Source organism: Rhinolophus sinicus, chromosome 14 (assembly GCF_057876585.1).
Source record: "Rhinolophus sinicus isolate RSI-liver-muscle chromosome 14, RSI-T2T, whole genome shotgun sequence".
Taxonomy (NCBI): Eukaryota; Metazoa; Chordata; class Mammalia; order Chiroptera; family Rhinolophidae; genus Rhinolophus; species Rhinolophus sinicus.
The window spans coordinates 22,082,674-22,098,343 of record NC_142514.1 but is presented as its reverse complement, the minus strand read 5'-3'; the positions used below and the strand labels follow the sequence as shown (position 1 = coordinate 22,098,343).

General features: G+C 42.3%; 1 protein-coding gene across 1 annotated transcript in view; it reads right to left on the bottom strand.

Annotated features, from left to right (window-relative positions):
* The window catches only part of HDAC1 (histone deacetylase 1), a 28,258-nt gene extending 14,825 nt beyond the window's left edge, over positions 1-13,433 (bottom strand). The window contains exons 1-2 of the mRNA XM_088790907.1: positions 13,252-13,433; positions 7,436-7,548 (exon numbers count right to left, since the gene is read on the bottom strand). Of these exons, the coding sequence (XP_088647033.1) occupies positions 7,436-7,548; positions 13,252-13,300 (162 nt within the window). The 5' untranslated portion in view covers positions 13,301-13,433. The remainder of the gene's footprint in view (positions 1-7,435; positions 7,549-13,251) is intronic.
* Positions 13,434-15,670: the final 2,237 nt, after the last annotated feature.

The following is a 15,670-nucleotide window of genomic DNA, read 5'->3' as shown; positions in this document are numbered from 1 at the left end:
CCTAGAGACTCGGTTAAGTAACTTTCTCAAGTGCTTCCCTGAGAACTTTTACTTCCTTCTATCATCACATTCAAACTGCAATATAACTTGCATTTGTTTGGTCCACTCTGGGAGGCCAGGAGCAGGTCTGTCTTTATTCTAAGCAATCAGCATGGTGCCTGGCATTTAGTAGGTGCTCAGTACATATCTGTTGCCATAAATTAACTCTCATTTGGATTAATTTTGGCCTCCTAATTGATCCCATTTATATCCTCTTCCAATGATCTTCCTAAAGGTGTCACAAAAATCTTAAAAAGTCAATGCCCTGATCTAAAACATTCAGTAACTCTATAATTACAAGAGAAAAGATTCTAAATTCTGACATGGTAATCACTGGAACTTTGCAAGGTTCCTTTTCCAATCTAACTCCCCCTGCTCTCTTCCATAAGTATTATGCTCCAGACAAACAGCTCTCCCTCAATAAGACCCATAGAGCTTTCCATCACATCCTCAATGATCATGCTCCTCCTACAATTTGAAATTCATCCCTATTCCAAATCTCTGAAGGACAAAGACCATCTCAAAAGCTGCCTCTTTCTCAAAGTAAAAGCAAACTTGCCCTAAGAATCCATCTTCATCCCAGGCCATAATGTTCCAAGAAACATGACCTCACAGTCAAAAATCACAAAACACACTAGTTAACAGCACCAGGTGTGAGAGCCAATACAAACAACAAATAGCAGAATCAGATCTACAGAGGCTTTGGATATATATTTAAATAAAAAAAAAAAAACTGCATTGCATTTTTATATACCAGTAAACAATTTAAAAAATAAGATTTTAAAAAGACACAATTTACGATAGTATTAAAAAACGAAGTACCTGGAAATAAATTTAATAAAAGATGTATATTATCTTTATGGAGAAAATATAAAACTTCATGTTGATAGCCAAAATCTCAACTGCCCATCAACAGTGGAATGGATAAACTGTGGTATATTCTACAACAAAACACTACACGGCAATGACTATGAACAAGCTACACACAAAAAATGCATATTACATAATTCCATTGCTATAAAGTTCAGCAAAATTAAACTATATTGTTTAGGGATGCATATTTAGGTAGTTAAATTATGATGAAGAGCAAGGAAGCAATTAACAGAAAAGTCAGGATTCTGGGTACATCTTGGGGAAGAGAAGAGGCTGTGACCAGGAAGCGATATTAAGTTTCTGAGGTACTGGCAAGGTTCTGTTTCTTGAACTGGTTGGTGGTTTTCTGTTTTGTTTTGTTTTGTTTTCCTTTTATTTGAGGGGGGAGGGGCCTGCACCTGCCTACCACCCCCAGTCTCCCCAGCTTCCATGCCCAACTCATCCCCCAACCCCCACCCACAGCCCAGACCACAAGTCCCTGCAGCACCTGGCAAGGCAGGGTTGGTGTTTACGTGTATGTTTATTTTATATCAATTTGTTAAACTGCACATTTCTTTTATAACACATATAACACATTTCTGTACACGTGCTATACTTCACAATAAAGAAGTTAAAGGAAGCCCTTATATGAGACCTTTATGAAGACCTCAATAGGGGCAGCCAGTTAGCTCAGTTGGTTAGAGTGCGGTGCCCTTAACAACAGGTTGCGGGTTCGATCCCCACATGGGCCACTGTGAGCTGTGCCCTCCACAACTAGATTGAAACAACTACATGACTTGGAGCTGATGGGTCCTGGAAAAAACACTTAAAAAAATAAAAAATTAAGGAATAAAAAAGACCTACATAAATAAATATATATACCATGTTCGTGATTTCAAAGACTTCATATTCTCAAAATATCAATTTTCCCCTAAAATGATATATAGAGTCAATGAAATTTCAACCAAAATCCGACTTTGTGTGTAGCATTTGATGAGTTAATTCTAAAATTAATATAGACGTACAAAGGGCAAACAGCAAGTAACTTTCTTTTTTTTTTAAAGAACAACAAAGTGGGAGGGTTTGTGCTACGAGATATCAAGACTTACTAAAAAGACTGGTACTAGCATCTGGGTCAATAAAACAGACTAAGTCAACAGAACATAGAGCCCAGAAACAGACCCACACATGGTGTCTGGCACAAAGTTGGTCTTTAGTAAGTAGATCTGGAATGAATCAATAAATATGGACATTTCATATGTACAAGTGGTGGCACTTAGATGAGAGGGGAAACAATAGACTTTTCAATAAATCAGCTGGGGTAACATGGGGGAAAAATTCAGTGGATTCTTATTTCAAAGCATATTAAAGAATCAATTCTAGATATAGTATATACCACTGATAAGGGAGGACTACTGTACGTAAATATATAAAGAACTACTACAAATTGATAAGAAAAAGAAAGCCAAACAACCCAAGAGGAAAATGGGCGAAAGAAATTAAAAGACATTTCACAGTAGAGGACATACAAATGGCTAATAAACATCGGAAGAGATGCTCAGTTTCACTGATCATTAGTGAAATGCAAATCAAGACCACAATTACATACTGTTTTATACCCATTTGATTGGCAAAATTTAAAGTCTCATTCCAAGTGTAGGAGGGGATGTGAATCAAAGTATTTCTTATACATTGTGCCAGTGAGAGTAAAATTCATTCAACCACACGGACAAGCAACTTGGTGTTTAACATTCACAGACCCTAAACTCAAGCAACTTTACTCTTAAGGAAATAGCCTAAAGAAATATTTGCATATATGCACTAAAAGACATGTACAAGAATATGTCCAGTGGCACTGTTCTTAACATTAAAAAACTAGATAGGGCCGGCCCGGTGGCTCAGGCGGTTAGAGCTCCGTGCCCCTAACTCCAAAGGCTGCCATTTTGATTCCCACATGGGCCAGTGGGCTCTCAACCACAAGGTTGCTAGTTCAATTCCTCGATTCCTGCAAGGGATGGTGGGCAGCGCCCCCTGCAACTAAAATTGAACATGGCACCTTGAGCTGAGCTGCCGCTGAGCTCCCAGATGGCTCAGTTGGTTGAACATATCCTCTTAACCACAAGGTTGCCGGTTCGACTCCCGCAAGGGATAGTGGGCTGTGCCCCCTGCAACTAGAAAAACGGCAACTGGACCTGGAGCTGAGCTGCACCCTCCACAACTAAGATTGAAAGGACAACAACGTGACTTGGAGAAAAGTCCTGAAAGTGCACACTGTTCTCCAATAAAGTCCTGTTCCCCTTCCCAATAAAATCTTAAAAAAAAAAAAAAAAAAAACCTAGATATAAATTAAGAACACGGAAGAATGGATAAACTGCAGTATACTGACATGAGAAAATAGTCAGTAGAGAAAAACGAAATTATAGCTATATTCAACACAGTGGATAGATATTACTAATATACTATTCCCAGATTCTTCTGGATAAAAGTCCCAGAAGACTACACATAGCATGATATCATTTTTTAAAAATTCAAAAACAAGTAAATGAATAAGCACATATATACATGATAACCATATTTTTTAAAAAGCAAGATAAACACAAAATTTAGAAGAGTAATTTGGTTGTAGGAATATGGATGTTCACTGCATTGTTAAAATACTTAAGTAAATAAATTATTAAGTAAACAATAAAATCAATTTTCTAAAAAGAAGGCCAAGCATGGACCTTCTTTTGATGCTTATCTGCCAAGTATAATGATTGACCTTATTCTGTGTATCTGAGGTCCAATTAAAACAAAAACAAAAACGAAAACAGACAATCACATAGAAAAATGGGCAAAAAGCTTGACTAGGAACTTCAACAGGGAAACCTGAATGGCCAATAAAAAGATCCGCAACCTCACTAGTAACCAGAGAAATACAAATTAAAACAACAGCAAGATACCATTTCATTACTACCTAAACTGGCAAAACAATTTAAATATGACAAAATCAAGGCTTGACAAAGGACTTGGAGCAACTGCAATAACTCTCCATTGCTGGCAACTGGAAACCATTTTGGCATTATCTAATATAAAGGTGATGATACGCACACGTCCTGACCCAGCAATACTATTCCTATTATAAGCCCAGTGAAACTCCAGCTTATGTGCACCAGGAAGCATGTTTAGGAATGTTCACAGTAGCAGTGTTTGTAACAGCTCCAAACTAGAAACAAACCAAATGCTCACCAATAATAAAACAGATTGTAGCATATTCTTTCAAAGAAATACAGTGAAAATAAATAGTTACATGCATCAACATATATGCCTCTCAGAAACATGTTGAGCAAAAAGGGCAAGTCACATAATTACTATATGGCTCCATTTATGTAACAAACATATAAAACTAAAACACATAAAACACACACTGGTAAAATTGTAAAGTAAAGCAAGGTAATAATAAACCCCAAATTCAGGGCAGAGGTAATCTCTGGGGAAGAAGGCAGGGTTAGGGAAGTGCATACAGGGGCTTTAGCAGTCATGGAAATGTTCCTTTTCTTAAATCAGGTGGTATTAATTGCAATGTGATTCTTTATACCTTACATGTATTTTATAAAAATCCTTTCATATCTACTCAATGTTTTATAAAAACATTTTTTAAAAAAAGAACAAAAGAACAGAAGGCAATGAATAAGAAGCCTGGGAATATACAAAATTAGCATCCAAGGCAAAGAAGAGAGCAGGGTTTTTGATTATATAAATAGGAATGTGCCTGGATGAGAAGTGGGATGTTGATTCTGGGAGAGATTAATTAGATCTGTGTGGAGACAGAATTGGGGGAGGGACCAAAGAGGATGAAATTGTGTGAAAAAGATTTCAACATGTCTCCTTCAGGTATAGAGACAGAAATAATACAGCAACTTCTATGAGAAATCTAAGGAGTGTCCCTCTGGGCTCACTCTCAAAAACCATCAATTTCAGGACAGATACTAAAATGGCTATCTGTGCTTTGGGAAAGGAATGCTAGGATCTCAGCCCAGAGAAAGGGATAGAAGGGATGAATGCCGAGAAACACTGTTGGGGGAATAGGACCAAGGATTCACACTCAGTGAAAATGTAGGGCCGGAGAAGGAAAAAGATCACATTAAACAGAACAAGGTCTAGAGATTTTGGAAGGCGATTATACTGGGGTTTGGCTTTAAGTTTACAATAAGAATACCACACATGATGTCATTTCCAATAAGGTATTATTATTTCCTTATTGGTTGCTTCCTAAAGAGCCATTCTCTCCTTTCTTGGTAACAGATCTCAACTGGTTGGGTGTTAATGTACCCAGCCCCAGGGATCAAATGTGGAGAGTCTAAGCCAACTGCTGGTGAACAGTCTAAAGATGGCAAATGACCAAATGAGATTTAATGGGAAATCTGTTGGGAAACTTCTGGAAAGTGTTTTCCTTTTTAATAAATAAGGGAGTATGGGGTGCGGACAGTGGAGAGTGATCCATTTTGACCCTGTTCCCTTCCTCTTTGGAGTCTGTTGTATGAAGACTTGATACTTGGAACTGAGACGGCCATCATGTGACTTCAAGGCAAAAAACATGAGGATGAAATCACAAAAGTTAAGGATGGCTGAGCAGGACAGAATAAGCCTGGATCCCTGATAACACAGCAAAAAAAACCAAAACAAAACAAAGAAATCCTTAGACCATCTACCTCTAGACTTCTTGTTAAGAGGTTGTTTAGGAAGGACAAAAAGAACAGATGGACAGTGACAGCCTCTAGAATCAGAGACAGGGGTTCAAGTCTTAGCTCATCTGTTAATAGCTATGTGACTTTAGGCATGTTAATTATCCTCTCTGGGCTTGTTTTATCATCTGTAAGTTAGGGTTGTTATAAGCATTAAAGAAATAACAGGTAGCCCTGGCCTGGCACCTAGCAATCATCAATAAATGTTGGTTTATTTGTCCTCTGACTTGGAGATAGAATCCATTTTTTATTATCTCAATATAACTCATGGAGGTTAATATAGTCTCTGAGGTATGACAAGTTCGCAACAAAAGCATGGTGAATGAAAGAAATAGGGCTTGAGACGAGCTTGAAGATGAGTGAGGTACAACTGGGCAGAGTGAATAAGTCAGGATGTGGGAGAAAGAGGCAGAAGCTGATCTGGCTGCCTTGGAAGGCTGAGGGGGGAAAGGCAGGAAAGAAGGCAAGTTGGGGCCAGGTTAGCATGCTATAGATGTGCACTGGGCAACTCCGGAAGGGATTAGTGTTTACTATTTCACATTCAGGTATCTTTATCTAAATGCTAGTCTGCTCTAGAGTCCCTGAAAACCTTGCTACCTTTTATGGTTTTCATTCCCAGCTGCCTTTCATATCTGAAAAACCTCTCTGGTCCCAAGGTCTCTGGTCCCAAGGTCTGTCTACTCTCCCTCTTGCTTCCCCAGCTGCCTCCACAGGCTCTAGAGACATGACATGGCCATCTGGGAAGGAAGATTCATCTCCTTCAGTCTCTGAAATAGTGAGGAAGGTATTGCTGTTGCTAGGTTACTTAAGCTGTCCGCATAGACTTCAACAAGACTCTTACACTGGAACCATAAGGCAACATGGGCCCCCAGATCATCTTTATTTTCTCATTGGGACACTGCAACAGCCTAACTGGCCTCCATGCTTTTAAAACACATGCCTGTTTCTCTCTCTTTCATTTAAAATCCTTCACTTGTTCTTCACTGCCTCCAGAAGAGGTTCAAATTGGGAACCTTGGGACCAAATTTGGTCCACAGATGTACTGATGTGTTTTTGTTTGTACAGGTTTAAAAAATATATACGTGGGTTAACATTTTAAACATGGGAGATTTTACATAATAATCTGAATTTCTAGCTTCTCTTTAAAAACTGGAAGATGGGGCAAAGATCAGCAGTTAAGAGATGAAGATAGTCTATACTCTCTAGTAACCAGAGATTTGATGCTAGTTCAACAGACCCAATCACTCTTTTTTTTCAGGCATTGGATTTGTTGACCCTGGCCCCTCGGAGTTGTTTAGCACAGCACATCCAACCCTTGCTGCCCCCTCCAGCTTTAGCTCCCCTCACTCACACCTGTGCACTTTACAATACAACAATGCAGCACACTGAACTACTTATACTTTCCCCAAATGTACCATATTGTTCTTACCTCTCTGCCCTTTTGTGTATGTTCTTCCCTCGGCCGAGAATGACAGTGTCCTCCTAAACTCCAGGCTACATTCTTTTCCATCTTTAAAATTCTGCTCAGATATCACCTCCAGGAAACATCCCAAAGCTCCTTCCCTCCTTCACTCCTCATCTCTGCATCTTGTACATTTGTAAATCGTTGTACCTACACACTGTAGTGTAATTAATTTGTGTACATGTCAGTCTCGAGCACTAGAGTGAACTCCTTAAAAACAGAATCTCTATCATCTATAGTGGTGTCCGCCTCATAACAGCCACTCAACACATGTCTAATGAATGAATAGTTAAAAAAATAAAATACTGAATGACCAGAGCTGATGAGATTGGGTGAGGGGGGGTTCCAAGCAACTCACATAGATTTCCATTTTTCGGTAGAGACCATAGTTAAGCAGCAAATTGTGAGTCATGCGGATTCGGTGAGGCTTCATTGGGTGGCCTTGTCCATAATAGTAATTTCCAACATCCCCTGAAGAAGAAAGAGTAACAGTTTCAGTGACACACACACTCCCAGGAGAACCCAGGAATGTTTACAACAAACTCCTAGGCAAACTCTCTTGTTCATTCTAATCTCTTAAGATTCTCACTCACCTTGTGGAAGGGTAACCCCCATCCCCCCAAAAAAGGTAGGGAACGCTGGTGAGGTCAGCACTTATGAATGTCAGTCTAGCCCAGTTTCTTCTCCTGGAACCCACAGGCAGTACTAGAGAGTGTGAGGGGTTCATTCCAAAGCTACTGGGGAACAGCAACCAGTGAGGCAATTTTGCATAATTACAAGGAATTCACTCCCACAACAAAAAAATAATCATTAATATTCAGAATTATTATAAGCCACAGTTTACCTCTTGTACATTGTGACACTTTATGGTGTCAAAACACATTCGCACTCATTTTATTACTGGATCCTCACAATAACCTTATAAAATAGTTACAACAGAGAGTTTTATTCCAATTTTATAGGTAAGAAAACTAAACTCTTATCAGCCCTTGCAAAAGCCTTCTAACTGGTCCCTCTGTCTTCAATTCAAACTATCTGCCACACTGTCACCAGTTATTTCCCTAATACACAGCTTTGATAACACCACCTCCCTGCTCAAAAATCCTAAATGGCTCCCCATCTACAGGACAAAGAATAAAGAATTTCAGTTACTTGGCATTCAAGGACTTTTTAACTCTACCTTTCCAACTTCATCTCCTGCTCTCTACCACCACGACCCTCCCCCACAACACTCTTTCTCTCTACTCCAGACTGGGAGTGTGCAAACTACTACTGTAGGCCCTTGGGCCCAATACAATTAGCTGACTGTTTTTTGTAAAGAAAATTTTACTGGCACACAGCCATTTCCATTAGTTTATATATGGCCTATGTCTGCTTTCACACTATACCGGCTGAGTTGAATAGTTAAATAGTTGCCACAGAGAAGTATCCATATAGCAGGAAAAGTCTAAAGTATTTACTATCTGGGAGTGGCTGGTTAGCTCAGTTGGTTAGAGTGTGGTGCTAATAACACCAAGGTTGCTGGTTCGAGCCCCACATGGGCCACTGTGAGCTGTGCCCTCCTTTAAAAAAATAAAAAAAATAAAACAAAATATTTACTGTCTGGTCCTTACAGAAAGTTTGCCAATTTCTGCTCTAAACACACTAGCATCCTGAACACGGCATTCACCTTCTTTATTCAGACTGTTCCTTTGACCTGGAATGTCCTTCCTTCTCTGATGATCCTCATACTACCAAGCCCAGCTCAAGCTCCACATTATTCCTGATCAGAATAAATGGTCTTTTCCTCTGTGTGTAATTTGTATATAGCACTTAATTCGCTTTGTTTTGTATTTGAATTATGGACATATTTATTTATGTCTACAAGACTGGGTGCTCCTTCAAGGCAAGGACAAATATGCCCTGTACGTCATAGAGGCTCAATAAAGATTCAAAGAATCGAACTGAGGCTCAGAGAAGTTAAGTGCCTGCTCAAGGTCGCACAGCTAATGAGTGATGGGGAGTCAACTCTTCTGACTCCAATCCAGCATGCTAAAAGCTACATTGGGTTTCCCAGGTACCTACTTCAGTTTGTATTTAATGTAGAGTGCTCTGTGAGTCTACTTGGTAGAAAGTTCCTGGAAGAATATTCCAAAATCTAGTGTACTGCACACCTAAAGATCTCTCCTTAGGAGTCCGTCAGGATGAGGCAGATCTTTCAGCACCCGTGAAAAAAAGGTTCCAACCTCTTATGTATTGTTATGTGGTGGCGCCAGAAACAGGCTTCATTCCAGGGAGCAATGCACTGTGGGGAATGCCACCAACAGCATCCAAGCCACATTCTAATTTTCTTTGTCATAGACAGGGCCTGGGACAATAGGAAACTTCTAAACAGTTGGATGTTAAGGATCTCATCCTCTTCTATCTCTCTTTTTAAATAATTTATTTTTAGAACAATTTTAGATTTACAGAAAAATTGCAAAGCTAGTACAGAGTTCTCAGACACCCCTACCCAGTTTCCCCATTATTAAAATTTTCCATTAGTAAAATAAGTACTTGTTATAACTAATGAACCAATATTGATATATTTAACTATAAGTCCATACTTTATTCAGATTTCCTTAGTTTTTACCTAATGTCCTTTCATCCTCTTCTCTTAATCTTAGTGAGGGCCCTGAGGGCAGCGACTGTGCTCTCAGCCAGAATACAGCACATAGTGGCATGCAGTAGGGACCCTAGTCCCATATAGACACAGACTTTGAAATGCAGTAGTCAGGAAGGGAGGCAGAAAAGTTCCCAGGGCCCCTCAGACAACCTTATCTGCCATGGGGATGGGTAGAATAGGTTCTCAAGGGACTGGCTGAGACACCCAGATGCAGACCCAATGTGCAGGCCATCAGGAGCCACATGACCATTATCATGTTATATAATTGGATTCCTGCTTCCCCAAGTTCCTGGCATGGGCCTTGATCCCTAGCAACTCCCTTGCCTATCAAGCCTGGATCCAGCCAAGGCTTAGACTTGAGGAACTAAGATACCTTATCTAGACGGCTAAGGGAGTACCTGAGGGTGGGGCCCAGAAACACCTTCTTAACAGTTTTGAATTGACTTGCTGAGTTTAAAAGAAATAATCCTTTTAATTCAGATACTACTTTTAAACTTTAGAAGAGCTTTTCCCACTGTTCTCATAGTTTTTCAGTTTCATAGAAAACTGACCTGAGGCCTAGAAAGGTAAAGTGACTTGCCCAGTACTGCAAAGCTTCTGAGTGGCAGAGCCAAATTTGAGTCCCAAGCTAGTGACCGCACTGCAAAACTGTTTCTTAACAGTAAGAAGTCTGCGGCCAGATGGCTCAGCTGGTTAGAGAGCAAGCTCTGAACACGGTTGCCGGTTCAATTCCCACATGGGATGGTGGGCAGCACCCCCGGCAACTAAAGACTGGAAATGACAACTGGACTTGGAGCTGAGCTGCGCCCTCCACAACTGGATTGAAGGACAATGACTTGGAGCTGATGGGCCCTGGAGAAACAAACTGCTCCCCAATATTCCCCAATAAAATTATATATATAGAAATTATTTTTTAAAAAAGTAAGAAGTCTCCCTTCTCTGAACACTGGGTCGCTTCTTTTCTTCTTTTTAAACTGAGAATGTAGAGATCACAAAACTGTGCAAACTGATACGGTTACAAAGTCAAAGGATCCAGCCTCAAACGTGTCTTCACCACTGCCCAGCAATCCTTCCAAATTTATTTTCTTAGCACCTTCTTTCACAACAGCTATTTAACAGCTAACTCTCTTCAAGCTTCCTACTCTACCAACTGCCCTCCCCCACTCTCAGGAAAAGGAATATTCCCCTACTTCATCTTGAAAACTCCCTCGACTCTCCCCACCAAACTTACCTACATTTGAACTTTTTCTTGCCACTTACCTTCTCACCAAGAAGGAACTTCCTCTTGAAGGTTAGTGTCCCTACCTGTGCTCTGGTGTCCATCTCGCATGGTGTTTTTAGGGACCTCCATCATTCCTAGCCCCTCTCTCCTGTATCTCCAACCTTTCCTCTCTGGCTATTTTCCCTAAGAATTTGAATATGCTCAACTCTCAACCATTACATCTCTCCTTTATCAACAACCCTCTCTCTGCCCTGGACAAGTTTCACTAAAAAGGGTTCAGCCTGATGTCCCCTCTTCACCCATCCATTCATTCCTCAAGCTACAGCAATCTAGCTTCCAAACCTAGCACAGGAAACAGTTCTTGCCAACACCTGTCCCTCCCTCTTTTGGCTACTGTAACCCAACACTTTCTGGTTCACTCACATCTCTGGCTATTCCTCTTTATCTTTTTATTCATTTAATCAGCAAGTATTTATTGAGAGCCAACTATGAGTTAAGCACTGTTCTGGGGGTAGAGCATCCAGAGGTAGACTAGACATTGTTCCTTTCCCTAAGGCATTTACCATCTGTAAGTATAAACAAGTAAATGGGTAATTACAATACACAGTGACAAGTGCTATGGCCGGGGAAGTACAGAGCATGAAGGACACTAGATTTTTCCACTTCCTTAGAATTCCACCCTGGATCCTCTTCCGTTCACCCTATATAACTTCTTGGGTGATGGCATCCTCTTTTATAACTAAAATTCCCATCTGACAACTATGTATGCGGACAACTATCAAAAATCTCCTCATTTCTGTCTTCTGAACTGCAGACCGGAATGGCTAACTGCCTACTGAACACTATCTAGTTGGATGTCCCCCAGACATCTCAACAAGTATTTCTTGAAGAAAAAAAAAGTTATCAACTGACATGATCTCCCCCACTCAGCATCAAACTGCCCAAACCAGAAACTTGGGATCCTTGCCTTCTTCCTTACCCCAACATTCATGAACTTAATTTCTGTCCTAGAGCGATAGTTCTAAGGTATAAATCTGATGATGTCACTAACCTGCAGAAAACTTCTATGATTCACAAGTGCCCTCAGCATAAAGTCCAACTTCCTTAGGACAGTATGCCCAGCCCTTCGTGACCTAGTCCCTAATTACTTCTCCAGCCTCATCACCAGCAACCTTTCCCTCACCCCGTTCCCTAGCTTCTACACTCTGCCCTCAAATCTACGCTTCAGCCATGCTGTACACATCCCTCATGCTTTGCAAAGCAGCTGTCCTCTCTCTCACCTCTAAACTGCTGTTCTCTTTGCCTGCCCTGTGCCAGGCTAATAACCCCTGTTCTCCAGATCCCAACTGAGATGGCACCTCCCTCCCTGACTCCTCACGCTGGGCTGGGTGCCCCTTCTCGTGTGCCCCTGTAACGCTCTGCAAGTTGCTTCATCCCAGCAAGATAACAGAGAGCAATTCTCTGTCATTGTCTATCTCCCTCTCCAGACGGAGCTGAAGATGGGAAGTGACTCCATCAACTCCATGGCCACCAGCAGCTAACTGCTACCTGGTACAGAATGAGCTCTCCATACATTGTGGTTACATGAAAAAGTCTGTTTTAACAGCTCGCATCCTTTAGCTTCCAACCCCAGGGACCCCCTTTCCCAGCAGCAACTGCAGGCCCTGCTCTGGGACTGGGGGAGGGGCAGTGGTGACGATTAGTTGGTGATTCCTGAAGGACTCTCCCCAAAAAGGATGAGGAAGGAAAGGGGCAGTGAAAAGCCTTTGTACACTCAGCAGGAACATATCCCCTTGCACCCCTTCATCGTATTCTGCCTCCCGCCCTTGGCCTCAGCCTCCCCTCCAGGAGTCCCCTCAAAGTCTCCTCATCAGACGTCTTCTGAATTCCCCACCAAGATTACCTCAGGCGACTCTCTCGGGAGACCTCAGCCTCTTCCCTCAGTCTCGACCTCCTTTCCATTCCTCTGAGCCTCTTCCCTCAGGTCCGACCTCCTTCTCTCAGCTTCCTTCCTCAGCCTTGATCTCCTTTCCTCTGAGCCTCTTCCCTCAGTCTCGACCTCCTTCCTCTGCCCCGACCTCATTCCTCAGCCCAGACTTCCATCCTGAGCCTCCTCCCTCAGTCTCGGCCTCCTTCCTCCCAACCTCCTCCCTCAGCGCGGACCTCCTTTCCCTTCAGCCTCCTCTCTCAGCCTCGTCTTCCTCTCAGCCTCCTCTCTCAGCCTTGCCCCAACGCCTGTCTCTCCCAGCCTCCCGCTCCCGGATCCGGCCCGGCCAGGCCCCGCCCCCGCTGCGAGGACGGTGCTCACCGTCGTAGTAGTAACAGACTTTCCTCTTGGTGCCCTGAGTCTGCGCCATCTTGCTCGCCTGCCGTCCCTCCCGTCCGTCCGTCGGTCCGTCCGGCCTCCCGCCCGCAGCTCTGCTCAGCGTCCGACCCAGGGGGGAGGGGGCGGGCCTCCAGCCCGCTCCGCCCGTCCCCTCCCGGGCTCACCTATAGCCGCGCAGCCCGGGCACCGCTCCAGCCAATCAGCTTACGCAGGGACGGCCCGGAACTCGGCAGGGGGCAAGGGCAGCCCGGAGAAGCCCGGAGAGGCAGCCCAGGGCCCCCTGGGCCTGTACCAAGGTCCGCGACAGGGGGGTGGGGGAGCTGCCCGGGGACCGTACCATTAGTCCCGGGGGAAGAAAGCAGGTCTGTAAACTTCACAGTCCCATTTCGGTGTTGGAAGCGTGCTTGGAGATAAAAGGCCAACTTTGTACAATTTTACAGAGAATCCACTGAGGTCTACAGCGGGGAAGTGACTTGCACAAGGTCACTCAGCTAGTGAAAGGGCTGAACGTGGATTATAACTCAAGATTTGGAGGAAAGAGAATTAAACTGACAAACGAAATAAAAGTGCTGTGGGCCAAGTACTGTGCAGATTATCTCAATTATTCCTCACAACAGTTTTGGAGGAGGCCTTTTTATCCCCATTTTATAGATAAAGATATTGAAGTTGAGACCTTTGTGACTTGCTCAGACTCACACAATTAGTAATTAAATTCAATTTTTTTCTTTTTCTTGTTTTTTATTATTTTTTCCTCTAAATTCAATTTTCAATTGTACACATCTTTTGAATGCCTACTATGCATCAGAGTCACTGTAAGAATGTGGCAGAACCTAGTCTCTTTCTCCAAGCCTACCTCCCTGATGCAGATGCCCAAGAGGACTGAGGAGTGCTTTTAGGTAGGAGGAAACTGATTGTCCCCTGAACGTGGAGCAGGGTTTCTCTAGCTCTTGAAACTATTAACATTTTGGGCTGGATAATTATTTATTGGAGGCGGCTGTCCTGTGCACCGTAGTATGTTTAACCGCATTCTTGGCTTCTACTCATTAGATGCCAGTGGCACCCTCACCCCAAGATGTGACAACCAAAATTGTCTCCAGACATTGCAAGTCTCCAGGGTAAGGAGGGGAGGGGTTAGAGGAAGTGTAAATTGCCCCTCACACTACACTTGAGACCACTGCACTAGATCAGTCATCAACTGGTCAGTATTGAAAGCTGAAAGGCTGAAAAACACTGTGATGGGCCGTTAAAATAACACTAACATTTAGTGAGTGCTTACTATGGGCCAAGTAAGTTACTCACTCATGGTCCTATAGTCAATAGTATACAATATGCTTCTTTACAGTGTAAAGAGTGTTTCGACACTTGGGTTCCTAAGTTGGGAATTGTATTTTGCCATTAATAATGAAAGTAATAAGAGATCTAAGACTAGGCCGTTCTATTAAAGAAACAGCAAAAGGCCAGGGAATAAACTCTATTCCCAATTTGTATTGCTGCTTCCTAGCTAGGAAACTTTCTGTGCCTCCATTTCCCTCTTTGTAAAATGGAGAGGATAAGAATACAAGCTGACAGACTCTAGGGCTGCACAGTTTCCAAAGGAGGTGGTGGGTGTGGCAGCATTTTATAAAATGCAGAACAGACATCACACACTGAAATGCCGACAGAGAGCAGGCAGGTGATGTAAATGACTGGATATGTATTATATTTATATTGTTTATATTAGTTTGATTCAGGCGCATTGTTTGCATATTTTTTAATTGAATTCTTTTTCACTCTCTTAAATTGAATTCCTTTTCACTTTTCCCCCATCTTTCCACAAACACACTGCCATCTTCAGGTATCTTCAATTTTCTCACTTTTTAATGGAAATGTGGGTGCCAAAAAAATTTCATTTTCCTCTGTATTGTAAGAAGAAGAACATGATGATAAATAGCTACTAATAGTTTCATTGTCTGGGAGCAATAGAGAGTGGAGAGTATTCTGGCAAAAGGAGAGCCCATACCCCACCCAAACGGGGTGATCACTACTCAGCTCTAGGACAGATAAGCCCAAGGGAGCCAAACCTTCCTGGTTTTTCAAGAGATACATAAATCTGGAGATTTATGTAAAATCTATCTAGTTTTATAAATTGACTGCTAACTCAGTCTATTACCAACATAACAGTAAGAGCCATCCTTTTTTTTTTTTTTTTTTTAAAGATTTAATTGGGGAAGGGGAACAGGACTTTATTGGGGAACAGTGTGTACTTCCAGGATTTTTCTCCAAGTCAAGTTGTTGTCCTTTCAATCTTAGTTGTGGAGGGTACAGCTCAGCTCCAGGTCCAGTTGCCGTTTCTAGTTGCAGGGGGCACAGCCCACCACCCCTTGCGGGAGTCAAACCGGCAACCTTGTGGTTGAGAGGACAA